General features: G+C 37.3%; 1 protein-coding gene across 1 annotated transcript in view; it reads left to right on the top strand.

The window, feature by feature from the left end:
* Positions 1 to 23746, top strand: part of LOC140245294 (plexin-A4-like) — a 115922-nt gene that overhangs the window by 48249 nt on the left and 43927 nt on the right. The window contains exons 13-19 of the mRNA XM_072324881.1: positions 651 to 744; positions 2405 to 2595; positions 3244 to 3398; positions 6042 to 6156; positions 6647 to 6780; positions 8280 to 8444; positions 8918 to 9017. Coding sequence (XP_072180982.1) covers positions 651 to 744; positions 2405 to 2595; positions 3244 to 3398; positions 6042 to 6156; positions 6647 to 6780; positions 8280 to 8444; positions 8918 to 9017 — 954 coding nt within the window. The remainder of the gene's footprint in view (positions 1 to 650; positions 745 to 2404; positions 2596 to 3243; positions 3399 to 6041; positions 6157 to 6646; positions 6781 to 8279; positions 8445 to 8917; positions 9018 to 23746) is intronic.

Here is a 23746-nt window from a genome sequence, read left to right as displayed (position 1 = left end):
TTTCATTCTTGTTCAATTTGCACAGATATCATTATTGCATAAAGTGTGCATAAACTAGGGATCATAAAATCCAGTAGATCCAGATTTTATTTCATTTGCCTGTCATGTGGAAGTGACATATTTCGTTTATTGGCTCTAATGTCTGTAATTTTGGGATTCATGGGATTCAGGGTAGCTGAATATTAAACGATTGAGGTAACAGTGTAGCTGTAAATTACATTCTGCAGTCCAAACTTTTCAGTTCAGTTTGATGAATAAGTTCCAGTTTGTGTAAAACCATTGTGATTGAAATGTGCTTACCACTGTAAATTTTCTCCATTTACTGTCTGGAGAGGAATGAGCAAAACAAGTGATGCCATCATATTTTTGTTGTCCAGTGAATGGTCATTCTCTCATTTATTACAGAGTATGTGCAGTAGCATGATGTTTGCTTTAATTTTGTACAGTATAAGCTGTTGCACATTTATGAGTATGAAATTGAACTAAATATTAGCATGCACCCTATACACTTTTGCACTATACCGTACCGTGGTTTTTGAAATGTAAAAGGGAAATTAACAAAATTGGTATTTTCAAATTAAACATTTCAATGTGGACTTGATTTACACATTCCTCATGATATGCACAAATTGTAATCTTGACACCCACAGTACACGTACAGCAGTGAAGTTCTCCAAACCAATGTGAGTGTGTCTGTACGCTGGAATTCCCAAAACGTCATTGACGACTTGACAGGATCTGAAGGTTTGCACAAGTTACATACATGAAGTACACCATATTATTTAGTGCATTCCATTCTAAATTTTATTTCCATCATGAAATATTCAACTGAAGGCATTTTGTTTTACATTGTCTGCCTGTCTGATGAGTTTGAGTTGAGTTTGAATGGAGTTTAATTCATTAACAACAATATACCAAGAACTAAAGAACAGATACTAGTCTTTCAATTTTTCATATAAACAATGAATGAGATATTGAATACAAATGAGAATACACAGGAATACACACAGTTATATTCAATACATGCAATAACTGGTGATGACTTTCTTAGTGTAAATTATATAAATGAGATATTTAGATTTATCAAAATTCAAATTGAAATGAAGACTTAAGATATGGGGGACACAAGGTAAAAGGTCAAGGTCAATATGTGAAGCTTATCTTACATTTCACTAATGACTCAAGCACTGTATGATAATCAGTCGAATAATGGCACAAAAATATAAACTCTAATTCCCCTCTTGATGTCGGTGAATTGAGTGATGTTTATCTCCTGGCTAACATCAGTCTCTTGCATGGTTCATGAAATATGTCACTTTTAGTTTTGTGTGTGTTTAAATGTTGGCATGCGATTTCTTAAACCCAATCTTATTTTGCTAATCTTAATCAGGTTTATTCCAAATCAATAATTTTTATATTTCATGGTTGGATTGAATTGCTACTTCATCATAAAATGACCCAAACTGAAGAGAATGTGAACACATAAGTGAGTTTATGGATAGCATATTGTCACTCACATTGTACACAAATGTATGTGTATGGGCATGTGTGTGGTATGTATGTTAGAAAGGTAGTTTGTCTACCGAGCTAAAAATACAAATCTGCAAAACCTTCCTGGATATTTTTATACTGTCACAGAGCTAAAAAAAGAAATCTATGCTGTTTTCTAAGAGGTTCATGAATTTGTATTCATTCATTGTTATTTGTGTAATGTAACTTGAGGCATTTCTGGTTGATTTCATGTGGAATTACTATTTTACTGTATGCCTCACATGAGCACTAGTAACAATCGATATCACACTTGATGCTGTGATATGAAGTGTTATAGCTTGATTCAATGCATTACCCAGATGACACCAACACCAACACTAACACTAGCACCCAACTTGAAACCACTCATCTGGTGAATAGGTGAAGTTCAGTTTCATGATAATTGTAGCTTATAATGTTATACTTTTCAAATTAAAGTCATAGGCCCTATATCAGGGGAGGACCTTATGGATAAATTTGAGGCAAACTACTGTAAACACAGATTTTTTTTTTTGCGTATTTCGCACTATACTTACGGCTAGTGTGGATTATAAAACCCATGAAAATATCTTCACAATTCTATCTGCACATTTTGAATGGCTGGACAATTGCACAGCGCGAATTCAGGTTCCCAGGAGTATGTTTTTGAGCCACCCAACGCGAAAAATTAATTCTGTGAAAATATCAACACGGACAGTAAACCGTGATCTGCTGTTGGTGTGGAGTCATTCATCTCAGACCAGTGGTATGCACCTAGAATCTTCACAATCTTTTTATCATGTATTTTATGTATGTATGTATTTTATGTTGAAATGCCAAATAAAGATAATGATAATAAGATGAACTAAGTTACTTCCTAATGTTCTTGTAATAGTGACACTCTACAAGTGTTCAGTGAATAATGGAAGCTGCAGTCGCTGCCTATCACCTGTGTCAACGCCTGAAAAGCTAGAATGTCGCTGGTGTGGTGATGACTGCAACGTCCAAGAGAGCGAAGTCTGCCAGGGGAATACTCCCCTCAATCAGGACCAGTATCTTCAATGTGATGCCCCTGAAATCACTGGTGTAAGTACAATATCAGGCTTAATATTCATTGACCTGTGATGATGTTAATATTAGAACGTCCTTGATCGGGAAAACATGATGCAGTCCAGCTTGTTACAGAGATATTGTTTTGGATAGGGATGTAACAACAATGATTAAAGAAAGTGTAGTCAATGAATGCTTTGAATAATTTTGTTTTCGAACTTGTACCGTGCTTTTTGAAACATCATATTTTGCATAATACAACAAAGTATATTGTATACAGGACTGGTAATGTATATTATGCAGATTGCATATTTGTAAGCGAGCATCTTTTTAAATTGTGTGTACTTGACGTAAGGGTTGCAATTCTGTATACAGCAAATACTCTAGTCATGCATGTACATGTAGGTTCACTAAATGTGTCTGAAATTCAGAATATATGAATTTATGCCATATGCATTATCAAAGAAACTTTATTCTGTGTCTCTTATGTAGGTGTTGGTTTTTTTTTTTTTTTTAGAAAATTGACAAGCAATGGGTGTATGACACATTGCAAAAGTAGTTTAAGAAATTTTAGCAAATGTCAATAGAAAGCACATGTTCCCTTTTCACTTTCGTGGGTGATATATAAGCACATGATCAATAGCATGATAATTATAGTTTTTCCTCTTTGAAATTCTCTGATAGTTCTACCCTGTAATTGGACCAGTAGCAGGAGGAACAAGAGTAGCAGTTTTTGGAACTGACCTCGGAGTGAACTTTGAGGATATTTCCAGTATCACAGTGGCAGGGATTCAGTGTGATCTAAATGGCATGGCAGAGTTCTATGAGCCTGGGCAAAGGTTTGTATTTTAAGGCACAACTGTAAGCCAACCAAAGCTGTTGGGGTAGTGATTGTCAAAAAAGAAAGAAAGAAAGAAAGAAAGAAAGAAAGAAAGAAAGAAAGAAAGAAAGAAAGAAAGAATGCAGAACCATCTTGTTACCAATTACTCTAATAGGGTCAGATATTATGAACATTTGATAAAGCTGTAATCTTGTTATACCCTCTCCAAATGAAGTTTGAAGAGGGCATGATTATAGTAATCAGTGTGTGGTCAGTAGGTTGGGCATTCCATCTGTTGTGAATGTGGCATCTACTACATTTTTCAAGCTATTCAAAAGAAGCATGGTGCAAGATCAGCTCAATGTAGGGCTCTGTAAGAATTGTTTTCCCAAAAGCTGCAGATATTATTACCGTGGTAACAGCACATCATGGCCCCAAAATCAAGTAAAGAGCTTTGCAAGTCATACTACTCAGTACTTCCTCAGTTTTAGAGACAGTCACAAGAAAATTAGCACACACACAAAACTGGATGTGGAATTGTGCAAGATACAGTTTGAAGAGAACAGAAAAGTTCCTAAGTTGGTACAATTTGTAACTGCACACTATGGCCCTCGAAAAAGGAAAAAAGCTTTACAGTATACTACCTGTAGTACAATATATTATGAAATGTAGCTTAGTATCCATCGTTCTTGGCAGTGTACAAACACAGAATTGTTATGTGGAGTATTAATCAACCTTCAGTGATATTTCTCATTAATTCTTTCGACTTTAGCCAACTCACATGCAATTGTCTGGAAATTTATATGATCTGTATTAATGGTGATAAAAGTTGATTCATATGTTTGTGATAGCATTATGAGGATTACATTTACATTTTTATTCACATTCTTTTCAAGTTCAAGTCCAAAAGGCTGACATGGAAATGATGGAATTATACAAATAAGAATGAGAGAGTGAAAGAAACAAACGATTTTTGTAAAAGTTTTTAAAAAGCATTTACAGTTTTCCTGAGGAGTTCTTTGATAGTGTCAAATAGTGAAAGAAAAATGTATTTGTTCAAAAGTGTAAAAGTAGACATAAATAGAAGTGGGCTTATTGCACAAAACAGATTCTTTGCATATTTGGTGTACAAGACAACAGCAGTGACATGTCGTGTTCTGAAATTACACCAAAACATTCGCTGTTGCATTCCAATGAATAGTTTAGTATTAAAGACACTGTTCTGTACCTGCCATAGCTCTCTCTGTCTGCATAACTTTCTATGCAGTAAAAGAGAAAAGCAGTATGAAGTACTTGTCAAGGATTGTTTTCATTACATATTTGTGTAAAATTGGAGTCCTCCAAGTTAAACACACCTGTGTTACACCATACCATTCTGTCATTTCTGGTGTTTTCGCAAGCATTTTGCATATCCCCATTCAAGTAATCCTGCCTGGGCACCTTGTTTTGGGTATTAACAAAAAAGAAAAAAAATGACTTGCTATTTATAGGCAATGCATCCTTTTCATGAACAAAGGTGAGACAGAAAGGTGACCTTACACTTTTATGAATTGTTCAAAACATACCATACATATTGTGTACCTTGATTAGGGCCAAAAAGGCATTAAGATGACTGCATACTTTCCTCAACAAGGCACCTATAACTGGAGAGTTTTAGCAAAGCATTTTTTAGCTCACCTGAGCCGAAGGCTCAAGTGAGCTATTGCGATCGCTCTTCGTCCAGTGTGCGTCGTCCGTCGTGCGTAAACTTTTTACATTTTCATCTTCTTCTTGAGAACCCCTTGACTGATTTTCACCAAATTTGGCAAGTATCATCCCTAGGGGAATAGCTAGATCTCAATTTGTTCAAGTGGGCACCATACTCCCGAAAATTATGGAATCTTAAAAGATCTTCTTCTCTAGAACCAGAAGTGACAGAGCTACGTTAATACTACAATGTATGAGTTAGTACATTCATGACTGTAGTTTCAAGTTTGTTCATGGCAGAATCAGGGGTGCCCCCCTTCGGACCCAGGGGAGGGGAGTGGGGAGGGGTCCTAATGGGGCCCAAATTGTACATTTTCATCTTTTTCTTGAAACCCCATGATGGATTTTCACCAAACTTGGCATGTAGCATCCCCAGGGGGATAGGATCTCAATTCCATCAAATGGGCACCATGCCCTACCTGAGGGGCCCCAGGGGTCCCTCTGTAAGGAATCTTTAAAAATTTTCTCTAGAACCAGAAGTACATTGTAATTGAGCTAAGTTAATACAATGAGTCCGTATATTGATGACTGTTGTTTCAAATTTGTTCATGGCAGAATCAGGGGTGCCCCCCTCCCCCCTTCGGACCCAATGGAATGGAGTGGGATGGGTCAAAATAGTAATGTAAATTGTGCATGTTCATAATCATTGAAAACCCCCTGATGAATATTCACCAAACTTAAGAGGTAGCATGCCAGCTCTCAAAGCTACCCCCACAACAAGTTTCAATATTCTCAGGTAAGAGTCTGCAAGAATGCATGGAAGGTGAACTTGCGATACTCAGGTGAGCGTGAGACCCCCCGGTCTCTTGTTTTTTAATGTTTAGGTTACATAAGTCCATGCAGTGCATTCCACATATTGATTGTTTTGCTTTGTTTTGTTTTGTTTTGTTTTGTTTTGTTTCTTCTTTCTTTTTAGTGTCAGCTGTTTGACGGGAGTAGGCGGTCAGATACTGGAGGGACAAATTGATCTCACACTCACTCTGGATAGTCAAGTGAGAGATGCAAGCAGTGAAGAGGATTTTCTGTACAGAGTAAGTGTATTCTATGAGACAGATATTTACCCCATTTACTCCTTCAAGGACCAAATTAAGTGCACTTGAAAATACAGCTGTGTATTCTTAGCTCTGATTCTCTAAACTCATGTAGAGGAGAATGTTATAGCAGACCTCAATTTATTAAAAGTGACGAAAAGAGCCAAAGTGTAGAAGCCATTTTTGCTGATTGGGGATGAAACTGGATTCCTACAGTGTACTTGTTATTATTGCTACGAAAAGAATATATTTTGGGTTGATTTCATGATAACAACTTAACTTCGTAGCTGGCATTACTTCCTTTCCTTTAATTTATTTCCTGAACCGGTAATATCAGAAATGCTTCAAGGATGTTCACACGATAGGTGCCTTCAAATAGTATAAGTATAGCTTTACATGTAGATGCCCAGTGCTGAAATGAACACTTTGAGACTGATCAGACACATACAATGTACATTGTTTACCCATTGTTCATGTGTGTTCTACCAAGGATCCCACAATCAGTGGATTCACTCCGACAGAAGGACCAGCAGCAGGTGGAACCAGAGTCACGATTTCTGGAGATTTCCTCACTTCTGGAAGGAATGTAATAGCCCAATTTGGAGCTGCAGAATGTATTGATATGTGAGTTGACATTAGAAAGTTGCACGTGGGCAGGTTTACATTCAGCCAGAAGACAAGTCATTTGACACGTATGCAGGGAATGTTACCCATTTGCTAATTATGACTTGACCTGTTACCCCCGCAATTCTCCGAGAGCCTGTAATGCCCCTGAGCGAGATTCTATTTGCCAGTCAACAAAAAAAAAACAGACAGGTTAATAGTAATCTGTCTGTGTTAAACCAGTCAAGCAGCACATGTATCCCCTCTACATAGTCAACTACATGTACAATGCAAAATATTGAATGCATTTGAGATTTGAGTAGAGCGTGCACGGGGCTCATTTCTCATGACTATGGCACTGGCATGATCAGCGAAAGTCAAAATCTACTGAGCTCACCATTGATTGCTACGCAGGTCTTCATATGAGTTTTATAGCAAAACAAGTGCAGTATTACGTTGCGAAAGGTAAATTAGACAAAAATACTCCCAGTTTTGACAAAGAAAAAAAAAACCCAGATATTGATAGGGGACACTCTTTTATTAAAATCAGAAATGTATTTTTTTTTCTGGTCTGCATAACACAAACATGACTTTAAACCTTAAATGCAGGCACTGTTGTCTACTTTGAACCTGGTATACCAGGTTCACTTAAGGAATGGGTTCATAAGATTTTTCAAATTGACCTATGTTTAAGTTCTTATACAAGTCCCTGTATTTCAAATTATTGTGGAATACTACAGTTTCCAAATGCAGCATATGTATGAGTGACCTTAGAAGAATAAGAGGTTTAAAGTACATGCAGATGATTTTTTTTTTCTTTACATTGTCTGTTTACATTGAGAAGTAATGCAAACTCTTTTCAGATGAGAAAAGCTTGAGTGTATGTATACTACATTGTATGCTCTCAGTAATGTTTTTTAGGGTTACATGTGAATTTGTACACCATACAAGAAAGTATGACATTTTGAATGAGCTTGGAGTTGATTCACATTTGAATGGGAAACCATTATAAATGTTTTGTGCAGTTACACTCCTGGTTAGTAATCATCTAATTTCAATAACAGGAGAGGACTTTCTTGTGTTTTTTCCCCACAAGGAAAGTATTAAAGCAATTATAGATATGTGGCATTGAGCAACTTGTTCAGACTTCATTATGACACTCTCATGAGTAAAAGTATAACAAACAGATCAAAAATCTGTCCATTGCACTCTTTGAAAAAAAAATACTTAATTCATAAAACAGCATGTCATCCTGAAGACTGAGGTGTTATAGAAGAGATGTACTGAAGAGAATGAAGAAAAAAAGAGAGGTATTAAAGGAATTGGGTTTTATGAACTGGCTCCAACTTTTTGGCAGGGTTTTGGCCCAGTAAGGCAGAAAGTGATGGGTTCAAATCTAAGGCCAGTGTTTCAAATTATTTTTCATCTGGTCTTTTGTAAATAATTAATTTTGATGTAATTTTATGGAAAGCTACCGTGAAAAAAGAAGACGAATACATTACATTTTTTGTTTTCCACAGGGCTCGTAGTCTGAATGAAACATCTTGTACAACCACAAAATCTCCAGAAGGCAGTCAAGTACTGACCATGACCTTTGATGGAACACAGCTGACAACAACTGATGTGTTTACCTTCAGGCCCAACCCAGTTATCACTGGCTTGGACAGGAAACAGTCAATTATGTCGTAAGTCAGACTCAAGTGGACATATTGGATCAGCGTGGTGGAACTGTCAGTTTCAACAGTAGACTTTTGGATGTGATTCCTTGAGTTTTTAAACAAACCTGTTATCTTAAGTCTCACTTTTTTCATTCCTAATGCTACTAAATAGTACAAATAGTATTTCAGTGGTAATGCCATGCCAATTTACCTTCTGTAAGCGTGGCACAAAATGAGTTAATGCCTTTACAAGCATGCAGCCTCTATACTTATATTGCAAATCACTGTAAATCACCGTAAATACAACCATATTATATCAATTGAAGCTGATTAGCTGTAGCTATGGTAGCTACATGTATAGCTGTTCTGACGTTTTATTTAGGAATGCTCTTTGTATAGTAGGACTTCGATAGGTTTAAAACATTGTAAATATTTAGTCAGGATTTTTATACCTAACACTTAATAGCATAATAAATTAATACTTGATTTTACCAATTCAGGGGAGGTTTAGATATAATCATCACTGGAGAAAGATTCGACTTGATTCAGATGCCAGTCATCAAGGCAGTATCACAAACTACTGGAGCAGAGACGTCAGAGGTCTGTACATGATTTTTACTGCTTAAATGTTTTATTTACACCATACATCTTGTATGTTTGCAATTAATTCTTCAAATTATTACCCCTGTTATACGATTCCAAAAAGCAAGTATTTACATTAATAATGTAAAAGGAATTCATGCAAGTCATGATTGGCTGTCCCTTGAAAGCTCTCCCAATTACCCTGCCATTTATAAGTGATGATATTCATAAACATGAAATGCTTTCTCACATTACTATCAACATTAGAGCTCATATTATTCAGGACATCAAATGAGACTTCGTTAAAATTAAGAACTCGGTGAGGCCAACCAGTTTGGAGTGATCAACAGAAAAGTGAGGAGTCCTTGTTAGGTGATACGCTATCAGCGTATCACCTATTGTGATTGTCAAAATCTCTCTTTATTAGGTGATACGCTATCAGCGTATCACCTATTGTGATTGTCAAAATCTCTCTTTATTAGGTGATACGCTATCAGCGTATCACCTATTGTAATTGTCAAAATTTCTCTTTTTTTTTATTCTTCTTTCTTTCTGCCACATTTTGTGTCGTCAATATCTCAACAATGACATCACGGAATGACATGACATTTTCAGTCAACATGTCTCATAACAATATCTAGCCACAATAAGGTTTTCATGACAGTAACATATCTATGACGTCATCTAGGCGCCATTTTGTGATTTTCGGACCTTGTCACATGATCAATCATAACTTCATAACTAGATGTCATTTCTGTATCATTTTCGCTGGACATAAAGTTCAGGTCACGCTCTATCTTACTTTCTAACGCTAGTTACCCAGGTCATCATTAGGCGCGCGTAAGCGCAGGTCAAAATTTTAAAAGGCTCAAAACGACTTCCCAATGGGAAATCTCGAAGTTTCAGACAATTATAAGCGTTTCAAACATTTTCTCGCGTGCGCGTCCGTCCGCGCAATTTCGCGCGCAGAGCGCTTAAGAAACATGGAAATGCAATTTTTTTGACTGATTTGGATTCCTGATACTTTGAGTAACAGTATCCATTGATTTCCGATCGATTTCGACCCATAACAAAGGAATGCACAGGCGTCAAAGTTGAAATTCCGCACGCGCGTCTTTCTGCAAATATAGTGAAAAGACATGTCTTTGTTTATTTCGTCATAGCTCTTTAAATCGTCCGTTGACCCTATATTTCTATTGCATATTACAAAAGCATATGAATTGTAAATAACATTCCAAGTATCAATATTGCCAGAGAAACGCGATGACGTCATCAAATCGTCATTTTATATAAAAAAAGTGGAATTGATTTTTTTGAGGTACTGTTTCTGACATTCATTTGCTCGTATCTCTGTTGTTTAAGCTCAATATTATCCCAAATTCAGATATGTTGTACTTTGAACATTTACCTCTCAAGTCCATGTGATGGTTTTGATATATGATGACGTCATCATACTAGAAATTGTGATTAAAGGTAAAGACTCAAAATCAGACAAGTTTACGTGTTATGTCTATGGGAGGTGATTTTTTTTCAAACCATGCATTGACTTGACAACGTTTAAGCACCTTTACCTCATCTGATTTTGCTCCATTTCCTCTGAAACATAAATATGTTGTAGCTGAGACAATAAGCTGCAGTCATCATGCATTTTATATTTTCAAATCTCCTCATCAGGTCGACAATTTTGTAGTTAAAAACTGAAAATGAGAATGCAATCTGTACGGAATGATTCCCGATTGTTCTTTGCAACTGTATATTGGTCGAATCCACGCGGCCACTTGTGGGAAGTTGAATAGCGCCATCTCAGTCAGCACTGTCACGACAGTATTATCATACATTTAAGTTTCGCATAGAATCTCCAGGACAGCCATATGGCGTAATCGCTTAGCGCGCTGGGTGTTCATAACGCCATACCGGAAGGCGAGAAGTTCGACTCCCGCGGAAGTTTTCTCTTTCTTTTTTTCTTTTTTTTCCGGCAATTCAGCTTTACTCCGATGTCATTTATCGTATTATTTTACCAAGTATACGTAACCCGTGAACACGGCTGCTCTATTTCCCTCGTTTTGTATTGGAGTTTGGAGATTGGCTTTGCTTCATTAATTTTGTCACACTTAATGTTGTAAATTGCCCCTTGTTACAGTGTCCCGCTTGCCACCTTTCGTTTGCTCTTTCCTTTTCTCTTCATTGGTTCTTGTAATATTGTAACAGGATAGGTAGGAACATGTACGTTTAGATAACTGGCAGGAATGGGAGCTGAATTGATTAACTCTAGTCCAGGTGTATGGCGTCTCGCTCATCTCTTTGAAATTCCAGGTTGTTATTGTTTGACCCAATAACGGAGTTGTAGACAGGTTTTATGTTGCTATAGAGGTATCTTGTGCCACATGAATGGAAGGCATCACTGTTTAGTAGTAGTAATGAACTTTTTCATGTTGTAAATGATATAAAGATATGAATTTCACATCCAATCTTCGGGACAGCCGTGTGGCTTTATAGTCGCTTAGCGCGCTGCATGGTCATTATGCACTACCTTAGGACGAGATGTTCGGGACCCGCAGGACGCTATTATTTTTTTTCTCTCTCTCTCTCTTTCTTTGTTTTTCTTTTGGCAGTTCAGCCTCATTCCGATGTCATTACCCCACGACACACAGTCACTCAAGTTCCCTTTTTTTTTTTGTCGGAGGCTGGAGGTTGGATTTGCTTCATTTATCATACGTAATGTTGTAAATTGCCCTTGATATACAGTGCCCCGCTTGCCACCTTTCGTTTTCTCTTTCCTTTTCTCTACGTTTGTTCCTGTTACACTGCACAAGACAGGTCGGAAAATAATTTACATAACTCAACTGGAGCAGGAATGGCAACTGAATAAATTAACTCTAGGACAGGTGTATGGCGTCTCGCTCGTCTCTTTGAAATTCCAGGTTGCTATTGTTTGACCCAATAACGGAATTGTAGACAGGTTTTATGCTGCTATAGAGGTATCTTGTGCCACATGAGTAGAAGGCATCACTGTTTAGTAGTAGTAATGAACTTTTTCATGTCCCTCCATGTCAATTATAGTGTGTTCAAAGGGGTTGTGTGTCTATCTGCCAAAGAAAAGGAAAACCTTATTTTCGCCATGGCTATTTCTCTATACGTAACCGTAGGTGATGAGTGTTGTTGGTATCTGAGCAGTGAATAACACAACATCAGGCTAAAATCCCCCTTTTATACGCGCTAAGCGTTCAATTTGATATATCTTTATTTATGTAGTCAATCACTGCTAATGGCGTTACAGAATTATGTTATAACACCTTTCACTGAAAGTTTATAAAGCAAAGTTTATGGACAAGGCAAGCAATTGTACATGAATAATACCAATGATTTCAGAGGGAAATTATGGTATACCTAAATGTAAGGGTATCATTGCTTTGGAATTGCTGAAACAATATCTTGGCACGAGGTCTTCCACCTCTAATAACTGATCCCTTTAAAGATGTGTCGGTCACGGGTGATCGTCATGATTCATCTTTCACGTAGAAGCTTACGTTCCACACTCTTAGTTCGAGAAGACTTACCATCATACTTCAAATTGTGATTAAAGGTAAAGACTCAAAATCAGACAAGTTGACGTGTTATGTCTAAGGGAGGTGATTTTTTTTTTTAACCCATGCATTGACTTGACAACGTTTCACCACCTTTATTTCAGCTGATTTTGCTCCATTTCCTCTGAAACTTAAGTATGTGGTAGCTCAGACAATAAGCTGCAGTAATCATGCATTTTATTTTTTCAAATCTCCTCATCAGGTTGATAATTTTGCAGCTAAAAACTGAAAATGCGAATGGAATGTGGACGAAACGATTCCTGATTCATCTTTCACATACATAAGTTTACATTCCTCATATTTTCTCGTCGAGACGTATGGCCGAGAGGATAAAGGCGACGTCACAAGATACGTGAGGTTGCACACGTACGGGTTCGAACCCCATAAGAACACGAAACAAAATACTTACATCTTTTGCTTTTTTTCTTTTATGGAGTATTCACCTTCGTCCATGTAGAAATCACGTTTTCATGTAAACGTACACACACACACACACACACACACACACACACACACAATATCCCTTTGTTTTGTGTTGGAGACCACATTGCTTTGACTGGCAACTTGGACTTGAAATTACAAATGTTAAAGTGAAGATGGCTCTTAAAAGACCGCATGGCCATGTTTGATTTTTTTTTTTACAATATAAAGACCTATTGGTAAATATTCATTCACATATCCTTTCCAATCAACTTACTTGGACACGCCGACACCACACGAAATTTTCAATTGGTTGCATGACAGAAACAATTTCATCTGAATTATGTAGGACTGCATAAAGAATTGGACTTCACGAATATTTCTCAATATTATATTATACTTCAAGTCGCTACTTAACATTATTTTCGTTGTCACTTGACGTATATCGCCAAAAAACTGAATATCAATGTAAATTTGTGTTGTGTATAGCATACATAGATAGATTTAAGTTTCGCACAGGATCTTCGGATCTTCCGTGTGGCAGAATCGCTTAGCACGCTGCGTGTTTATAATGCCCGACCGGAAGGAGAGAAGTTAATCGAGTCCCGCAGGACTTTTTCCTTTTATTTCTTTTTTCTTTTCTTTTTTTCAGCAGTTCAGCTTCACTCTGATGTCATGAACACAGCTACTCTATTTCCCTTGTTTTGTATTGGAGTTTGGAGGTTGGGTTTGCTTCATTAATTTTGTCACGCGTAATGTTGTAAATTGCCCCTTGAAACAGTGCCACGCTTGCTACCATTCTTTTTCTCTTTCCTTTTCTCTTCATTTAGATTTTGTTCTTGTTATACTGTAGCAGGATATTTAGGAACGTGTACGTTTACATAACTAACAGGAATGGGAACTGAATTAATTAACTCTAGTCCAGGTGTATGGCGTCTCGCTTATCTGTTTAGAATTCCAGGTTGTTATTGTTTGACAAAAACGGAGTTAAAGACAGGCAGGGAAGGAAGTGACTTGATATTGCTTCATATTATATGAGGAATTTCGGGCAATACCTTTCCAATTAGTGTAGTGATTTTGACAGGGTTCTCTGTCGTTTATTTTCGTCATGGCTGTTTCACTAGTTTACCCATAGGTGATATGTGTTGTTGGCATCTGGGAGAATAGAACAGATCAGTACCAAACTGGAATAGCCCTATAAGCAATGTGGTAAGCATTCAATTTGTTGCATTATCTTTCTTCTTTAAAGTCAATCACTACTGATCGAATTACACCATATAATATGGCACGTTTCACTGGTAGTTTAGGAAAAGGGAGCTAATTCAATGCAAGATACAATATGTGCTACCATTGATTTTAGAGACGTCATTGTGGTGTGGTGCTGGTGGTGGTAAGGGAATCATTGCTTTTAAATTAATGAGACAATCCTTGGAACTTTGCATCAAGAATATAATGCATGTTCGTGCGGCGTTTTTTTTTTTTTTAATCCTGACGTGGACATTATTTTTCTTTATCTTGTTTTTAATTCAAGAATGTTATATCTGAATATGTTCGATTTAGTTACGGTTTCAATGCATCTTGTTTACCATCTTCTCTGACATTAAATTGATGGTTTTTAAATTTGACATTGTCTGTCTATTTGTCTGTTTATGCTCATAAAACACTGCTATAACAACTAAAACATTTGTTTCACTTGTCACACGCAATGCTATGGATTGCAGTTGTGCATGCAGTTTTCCTTTTGCCACCTCTCGTTTTTCTCTCCCCTTTTCCCTCACTTTGGTTTTGTTATACTGCAGATGGGAATGATTACAATAACATAACCCAACTTGAAGTAGGAATGAGAACTGAATAAATTAACTCTAGGCCAGGTGTATATAGCGTCTCGCTCATCTCTTTGAAATTTCAGGTTGTCATTGTTCTATCAACGGAGTTGAAGACAGGCTTTATGTTGCTATAGAGGTATCTAGCTCCACATGAATGGAATGCATACGCTGTTTAGTATTAGTAATGAACTTTTTCATGTCCATCCCTGCCAAGAAAAGTGTGTTTGACGGGGTTCTGTGTCATTGTGCCTATGAGAAAGCAAAGTTTTATTTTCGCCATGGCTGTTTCTCTATGCGTAGCCGTGAGTGATGGATGTTGTTGGCATCTAGCTGGGCAGTAAAAAACCGAGTATCATGCTATAATACCCCCCCCCCCCGTTAGGTTCTAAGCGTTCAATGTGATATATATTTCTTCTTCATTATGTCAATCACTGCTGATGGAATTACAGAATTATGCTATGACACGTTTCACTCAAAGCTTAAAAAGCAAAGTTTATGCACTATACAAGTAATGGTGCATGAATCCTATAGACCATTGATTTTAGATGAGAAATTATGATATGCCTATAGTAGGGATGTCATTGATTGGGAATTAATGACACGATTAAGCATTTTCATAATCCTTATCCTTCACTCTAACCTCCGTGAAAATATCATATTTGAATTCAACCAATAAGATGGTAAAAATGCATGCATTCATGTTTTATCAATATACAATGTATGGACTTTCCAAACATTCAACAGCGATTATCTCAAAATGAACATTGTGTGGGTTAGCACTATATTGCATCGACCCCTTCAATTGTCTATCAAGTTCATGTCGATGTTTTCTAATTTGATGACGTCATCATACTAGAAGTTGTGATTAAAGGCAAGATATCAAAATCAGCGAAGATTACTAATCGCTGCCTCATGTTCCTGTGTTTGATCGTCCAGTCAATACCAAACTGACGACATACGTTGAATATGTTATACTTTGAACAATTGTCTATCAAGTCCATGTCGATGTTTTCTAATTTGATGACGTCATCATACTAGAAGTTGTGATTAAAGGCAAGATATCAAAATCAGCGAAGATTATGTGTTATGTCTATGGGGGGATTTTTTTTTTAACCATGCATAGACGATAACGCTCAAGCACTTTTACCTCACTTGATTTTGCTTCATTTCCTCTGAAACTTAAGTATGTTGTAGCTGAGACAATAAGCTGCAGTAATCATACATTTTATTTTTTTTTCAAATCTTCTCATCAGGTTGACAATTTTGCAGCTTAAAACTGAAAATGAGAATGGAAGGTGGACGAAACGATTCCTGATTCATCTTTCACATACATAAGTTTACGTTCCTCATATTTTCTCGTCGAGACGTATGGCCGAGTGGTTAAAGGCGACGTCTCAGAGACGTGAGGTTGCACACATTCATTCATTCATTCATTTTCCTTTTCATTTCATTTATTTCATTCCTTCTTTCTTTTTCGTCAAACATAACACGAAATGTATCAGAAGATATAACATAGGCATGTATTCGACTTTACATGGTAGATAATGGTTAACAAATACGAAATTATACATGCATACCGGCAAAATACAAAGTTATGTTTGGAGGATAAAAAAAAAAGAAAGAACTGAGAGGTTCACTGAAAAGCATGCTTGTAAATTGTGAACCACTCAAAAGGATTCTTGTGAATACATTAAACTTTTTTTTTTTTTTTTTTTTTTTTTTTACAAAGACAGGAGAGAACAAGACAGTAGAAACACAACGACATTACATGACTTTACAGTAGGGTATACCATGACACATGCGGGTTCGAACCCCACAAGATCACGAAACAAAATACTTAGCCATTTTACTTTTTTTTTTCTTCAGTGGTGTATTACATATTCGTCCATGTAGAAATCACGTTCGTATAGAAACGCACCTATACACACACACACACAATATCCCTCTTTCTTGTGTTGGAGACCACATTGCTTCGATTGCTGCAAAATTTTGCAGGCTGACTTTATCAAACCGATTATAGTATAAGTAATGACGACTACGGAGGTGTTGTACTTTGAACAATTGTCTTTCAAGACCATGTCATTGTTTTGTACTTTGATGACGTCATCACACTGAAAATTGTGATTAGAGGTAAAGACGCAAAATCGGACAAGTTTACGTGTTATGTCTATGGGAGGTGATTTTTCTTTTAAACCATGCATTGACTTGACAACGTTTAAGCACCTTTATCTCAGCTGATTTTGCTTCGTTTCCTCTGAAACTAAAGTATGTTGTAGCTGAGACAATAAGCTGCAGTAATCATGCATTTTATTCTTTGAAATCTCCTCATCAGGTTGACAATTTTGCAGTTTAAAACTGAAAATGAGAATGGAATGTGGACGAAACGATTCCTGATTCATCTTTCACACACATAAGTTTACGTTCGTCATATTTTCTCGTCGAGACGTATGGCCGAGTGATTAAAGGCGACGTCTCAGAGAAGTGAGGTTGCATACGTGCGGGTTCGAACCCCACAAGATCACGAAACAAAATACTTTGCTATTTTACTTTTTTTTTCTTCAATGGTGTATTACATATTCGTCCATGTAGAAGTCAAGTTCGTATATAAACGCACCTATACACACACACACACACACACACACACACACACACAATATCCCTCTTTTTTGTGTTGGAGACCACATTGCTTCGACTGCTGCAAACTTTTGCAGGCTGACTTTGTCAAACCGATCATAGTATGTAATGACGACGACGGAGGTGTTGTACTTTGAAAAATTGTCTTTCAAGACCATGTCAATAAGCCAGTTCGGGGTTAGCTCATGGGCACATGGGTACAAATGACCTTTCTTCTTTCTCAGTTGATTAGGCACTCCACTAGTTTCAAGCGACAGAAGGCATGAGCTTGCCCAACGTAACAATTTATGGAATTCATCAGTCATGTTCAAACAAAGGATGAACTTGCATAGACCAGGTGACCAGAATGATCCTTCCATTGACATTTTGGAAAGCATCCATTTCATTATTTTGCATTGAATGTATTAACAATCTCTTTCTATTGATATTGTCAGACACCGCTTTTGCTGTCATGTGGATGTGCTGGCAAGCACCACTTATAGGGATCAGTTGAATAATCATTACATTACAGATGCTTATCTCAGTGAATTTAAAAACCACCATGCTCTGCTGGTACAGATGACCTTTTTCTGCTCATGCTCAAAGTGGAACCCCGAACTGGCTTATTGTTTCGTACTTTGATGACGTCATCACACTGAAAATTGTGATTAAAGGCAAGGTATCAAAACCAGCCGATTATAGGTTTTATGTCTACGGCACGTATTTTTCCCAAGTCGCCAGAAATGGCATAGCGACATCAGTCGTTACAAGGCCGCATTTCCGTCTAGCAATGCAATACATGTTCACGCGGCCCCGTTTGTTGAGTGGGCATTGACTTTTTCCCCCTGTAATATCTATACATTTTTTTTTGCCTAACCATTTCCGTGGATGTCCCGTGGCCGAGTGGTTAGAGAAACGGATTTGCATGCACGCTGAATAATTTCAAGGTGCCTATATCACATTCTTTTCTTTGTCGATCACGGATGACCGACATCTGATGACCCCAAGCGTATCACCTAACTCGTCCTTAGTGTGACGAGTTTCATATCTCGTTTTTTATTCTTCTTTCTTTCTGCCACATTTTGTGTCGTCAATATCTCAAGAATGACATTACGAAATAACATGACATTTTCAGTCAACATGTCTCATGACAAAATCTAGCCACAATAAGGTTTTCATGACAGTAACATATCTATGACGTCATCTAGGCGCCATTTTGTGATTTTCGGACTTTGTCACATGATCGATCATAACTTCATAACTAGATGTCATTTCTGTATCATTTTCGGTGGACATGAAGTTCAGGTCACGCTCTATCTTACTTTTTAACGCTAGTTGCACAGGTCATCATTACGCGCGCGTAAGCGCGCGTCAAAATTTTGAAAGGCTCAAAACGACTTCCCAATGGGAAATCTCGAAGTTTCAGACAATTTTAAGCGTTTCAAACATTTTCTCGCGTGCGCGTCCGTCCGCGCAATTTCGCGCGCAGAGCCCGTAAGCAACATGAAAATGCAATTTTTTTGACTGATTTGGATTCCTTATACTTTGAGTAACAATATCCATTGATTTCCGATCGATTTCGACCTATAACAAAGGAATGCACTGGCGTCAAAGTTGAAATTCCGCGTGCGCGTCTTTTTGCAAATAAAGTGAAAAAACATGTCTTTGTTTATTTCGCCATAGCTCTTTAAATCGTCCGTTGACCCTATATTTCTATTGCATATTACAAAAGTATATGAATTGGAAATAACATTCCAAGTATCAATATTGCCAGGAAAGCGCGATGACGTCATTATATCGTCATTTTAAATAAAAAAGTGGAATTATTTTTTTTTGAGGTACTGTTTCAGACATTCATTTGCTCGTATCTCTGTTGTTTAAGCTCAATATTATCCCAAATTTAGATATGTTGTACTTTGAACATTTGCCTCTCAAGTCCATGTGATGGTTTTGAAATATGATGACGTCATCATACTAGAAATTGTGATTAAAGGTAAAGACTCAAATTCAGACAAGTTTACGTGTTATGTCTATGGGAGGTGATTTTTTTTTAAACCATGCATTGACTTGACAACGTTTAAGCACCTTTACCTCATCTGATTTTGCTCCATTTCCTCTGAAACATACGTATGTTGTAGCTGAGACAATAAGCTTTAGTAATCGTGCATTTTATGTTTTCAAATCTCCTCATTAGGTTGATAATTTTGTAGTTTAAAACTGAAAATGAGAATGCAATCTGTACAGAACGATTCCCAATTTTTCTTTGCAACTGTATATTGATCGAATCCACGCTGCCACTTGTGAGAAGTTGAATAGCGCCATCACAAGTCAACTAGTCACGATAGTATAATTATATATTTAAGTTTCGCACTCAATCTTCAGGACAGCCGTGTGGCGTAACCGCTTAGCGCTGGGTGTTCATAACGCCATACCGGAAGGAGAGAAGTTCGACTCCCGCAGGACTTTTCCCGTTCTTTTTTTTTTTCTTTTTTTTTTCGGCAGGTCAGCTTTACTCCGATGTCATTTATCATATTATTTTATCAAGTGTACGTAACCCATGAACACGGCTGCTCTATTTCCCTTGTTTTGTATTGGAGTTTGGAGATTGGGTTTGCTTCATTAATTTTGTCACACTTAATGTTGTAAATTGCCCCTTGTTACAGTGTCCCGCTTGCCACCTTTCGTTTGCTCTTTCCTTTTCTCTTCATTGGTTATTGTTATACTGTAACAGGATAGGTAGGAACATGTACGTTTAGATAACTGGCAGGAATGGGAGCTGAATTGATTAACTCTAGTCCAGGTGTATGGCGTCTCGCTCATCTCTTTGAAATTCCAGGTTGTTATTGTTTGACCCAATAACGGAGACGTAGACAGGTTTTATGTTGCTATAGAGGTATCTTGTGCCACATGAATGGAAGGCATCACTGTTTAGTAGTAGTAATGAACTTTTTCATGTTGTAAATGATATAAAGATATGAATTTCACATCCAATCTTCGGGACAGCCGTGTGGCTTTATAGTCGCTTAGCGCGCTGCATGGTCATTATGCACTACCTTAGGACGAGATGTTGGAGACCCGCAGGACGCTATTATTTTTTTTCTCTCTCTTTCTTTGTTTTTCTTTTGGCAGTTCAGCTTCATTCCAATGTCATTACCCCACGACACACAGTCACTCAAGTTCCTTTTTTTTTTTTGTCGGAGGCTGGAGGTTGGATTTGCTTCATTTATCATACGTAATGTTGTAAATTGCCTTTGGTATACAGTGCCCCGCTTGCCACCTTTCGTTTTCTCTTTCCTTTTCTCTACGTTTGTTCCTGTTACACTGCACAAGACAGGTCGGGAAATAATTTACATAACTCAACTGGAGCAGGAATGGCAACTGAATAGATTAACTCTATACCAGGTGTATGGCGTCTAGCTCATCTCTTTGAAATTCCAGATTGTTATTGTTTGACCCAGTAGCGAAATTGTAGACAGGTTTTATGTTGCTATAGAGGTATCTTGTGCCACATGAGTAGAAGGCATCACTGTTTAGTAGTAGTAATGAACTTTTTCATGTCCCTCCATGTCAGTTATAGGGGTTATAGGGGTTGTGTGTCTATCTGCCAAAGAAAAGGAAAACTTATTTTCGTCATGGCTGTTTCTTTATACGTAGCCGTAGGTGATGAGTGTTGTTGGTATCTGAGCAGTGAATAACACAACATCAGGCTGAAATCCCCCTTATATACTCGCTAAGCGTTCAATTGATATTTATCATCTTGATTTATGTAGTCAATCACTGCTAATGGACGGTTACAGAATTATGTTATGACACCTTTCACTGAAAGTTTGTAAAGCAAAGTTTGTGGACAAGGCAAGCAATTGTACATGAATAATACCATTGATTTCAGAGGGAAATTATGGTATACCTAAATTAATGTAAGGGTATCATTGCTTTGGAATTGCTGAGACAATATTATCTTGGCACGAGGGCTTCCACTTCTAATAACTGATCCCTTTGAAGATGTGTCAGTCACGGGTGATCGTCATGATTCACCTTTCACGTAGAAGGTATACGTTCCACACTCTTAGTTCGAGAAGACTTACCATCATACTTCAAATTGTGATTAAAGGTAAAGACTCAAAATCAGACAAGTTGACGTGTTATGTCTATGGAAGGTGATTTTTTTTTAACCATGCATTGACTTGACAACGTTTAAGCACCTTTAATTCAGCTGATTTTGCTCCATTTCCTCTGAAACTTAAGTATGTGGTAGCTCAGACAATAAGCTGCAGTAATCATGCATTTTATTTTTTCAAATCTTATCAGGTTGATAATTTTGCAGCTAAAAACTGAAAATGAGAATGGAATGTGGACAAAACGATTCCTGAATCATCTTTCACATATAAGCTTACGTTCCTCATATTTTCTCGTCAAGACGTACATGGCCGAGAGGATAAAGGCGACGTCACAAGAGACGTGAGGTTGCACACGTACGGGTTCGAACCCCATAAGAGCACGAAACAAAATACTTATATCTTTTGCTTTTTTCCTTTTATGGAGTATTCACCTTCGTCCATGTAGAAATCACGTTTTCATGTAAACGTACACACACACACACACACAAACACACACACACACACCCACACAATATCCCTTTGTTTTGTGTTTGAGACCACATAGCTTTGACAGGCAATTTGGACTTGAAATTACAAATGTTAAAGTGAAGATGACTCTTAAAAGACCGCATGGCCATGTTTGATTTTTTGTTGTTTTTTTTTTTGCAATATAAAGACCTATTGGTAAATATTCATTTACATATCCTTTCCAATCAACTTGCTTGGACACGCCGACACCAAACGAAATTTTCAATTAGTTGCATGACAGAAACAATTTCATCTGAATTATGTAGGACTGTATAAAGAATTGGACTTCACGAACATTTCTCAATATTACTTCAAGTCGCTACTTAACATTATTTTCGTTGTCGATCACTGAAAATGAGAATGGAATCTGGTTGAAACGATTCCCGATTTATCTTTGTAACTGTATATTGATCGAATCCACGCGGCCACTCGTGGGAAGTTGAATAGCGCTATCAGTCACTTGACGTATATAGCCAACAAACTGAATATCAATGTATAGCATACATAGATATATTTAAGTTTCGCACAAGATCTTCGGATCTTCCGTGTGGCAGATTTGCCGCTTAGCACGCTGCGTGTTTATAATGCCCGACCGGAAGGAGAGAAGTTAATCGAGTCCCGCAGGACTTTTTCCTTTTATTTGTTTTCTTTTTTTTTTCCTGCAGTTCAGCTTCACTCTGATGTCACGAACACAGCTACTCTATTTCCCTTGTTTGGAGGTTGGGTTTGCTTCATTAATTTTGTCACACGTAATGTTGTAAATTGCCCCTTGAATTAAAACAGTACCCCGCTCGCCACCATTCGTTTTCTCTTTCCTTTTCTCTTCATTTGTTCTTGTTATATGTAGCAGGATATTTAGGAACGTGTACGTTTACATAATTAACAGGAATGGGAACTGAATTAATTAACTCTAGTCCAGGTGCATGGCGTCACGCTTATCTCTTTGGAATTCCAGGTTGTTATTGTTTGACCAAATGACGGAGTTAAAGACAGGCAGGGAAGGAAGTGACGTGATATTGCTTCATAATGAGGAATTTCGGGCAACACCTTTCCAAGTGTAGTGATTATGACGGGGTTCTCTGTCGTTTATTTTCGTCATGGTTGTTTCACTAGTTCAGCCATAGGTGACATATGTTGTTGGCATCTGGGAGAATAGAACAGATCTGTACCAAACTGGGATAGCCCTATAAGCAATGTGGTAAGCGTTCAATTTTTTGCATTATCTTTCTTCTTTAAAGTCGGTCACTACTGATCGAAATACACAATATAATATGACACGTTCTACTGGTAGTTTAGGAAAAGGGAGTTAATGCACGATGCAATGATAAATGTGCTACCATTGATTTTAGAGACGTCATTGTGGTGTGGTACTGGTGATGGTAAGGGAACCATAGATTGCTTTTAAAGTAATGAGACAATCATTGGACCTTTGCATCAAGACCGTATTCCCATCTAGAATATAATGCATGTTCGTGCGGCGTTGTTTTTTTTTTTTTTTTTAATCCTGACGTGGGCATTTTCTTTTTCTTGTTTTTAATTCAAGAATGTTATATCTAAATTTGTTTCTTTCCCCTAACATTTTTTTTTTGTTGAATATAAAGTTGGACGTTCCGTGACCGAATAGAAAAGCAGCGATTTAGTTACAGTTTCAATGCATCTTGTTTACCATCTTCTCATAC

Source organism: Diadema setosum, chromosome 2 (genome assembly GCF_964275005.1).
Source record: "Diadema setosum chromosome 2, eeDiaSeto1, whole genome shotgun sequence".
Taxonomy (NCBI): Eukaryota; Metazoa; Echinodermata; class Echinoidea; order Diadematoida; family Diadematidae; genus Diadema; species Diadema setosum.
Note: the sequence above shows the minus strand (reverse complement) of the source record. Positions and strands in the feature narration are given on the sequence as shown.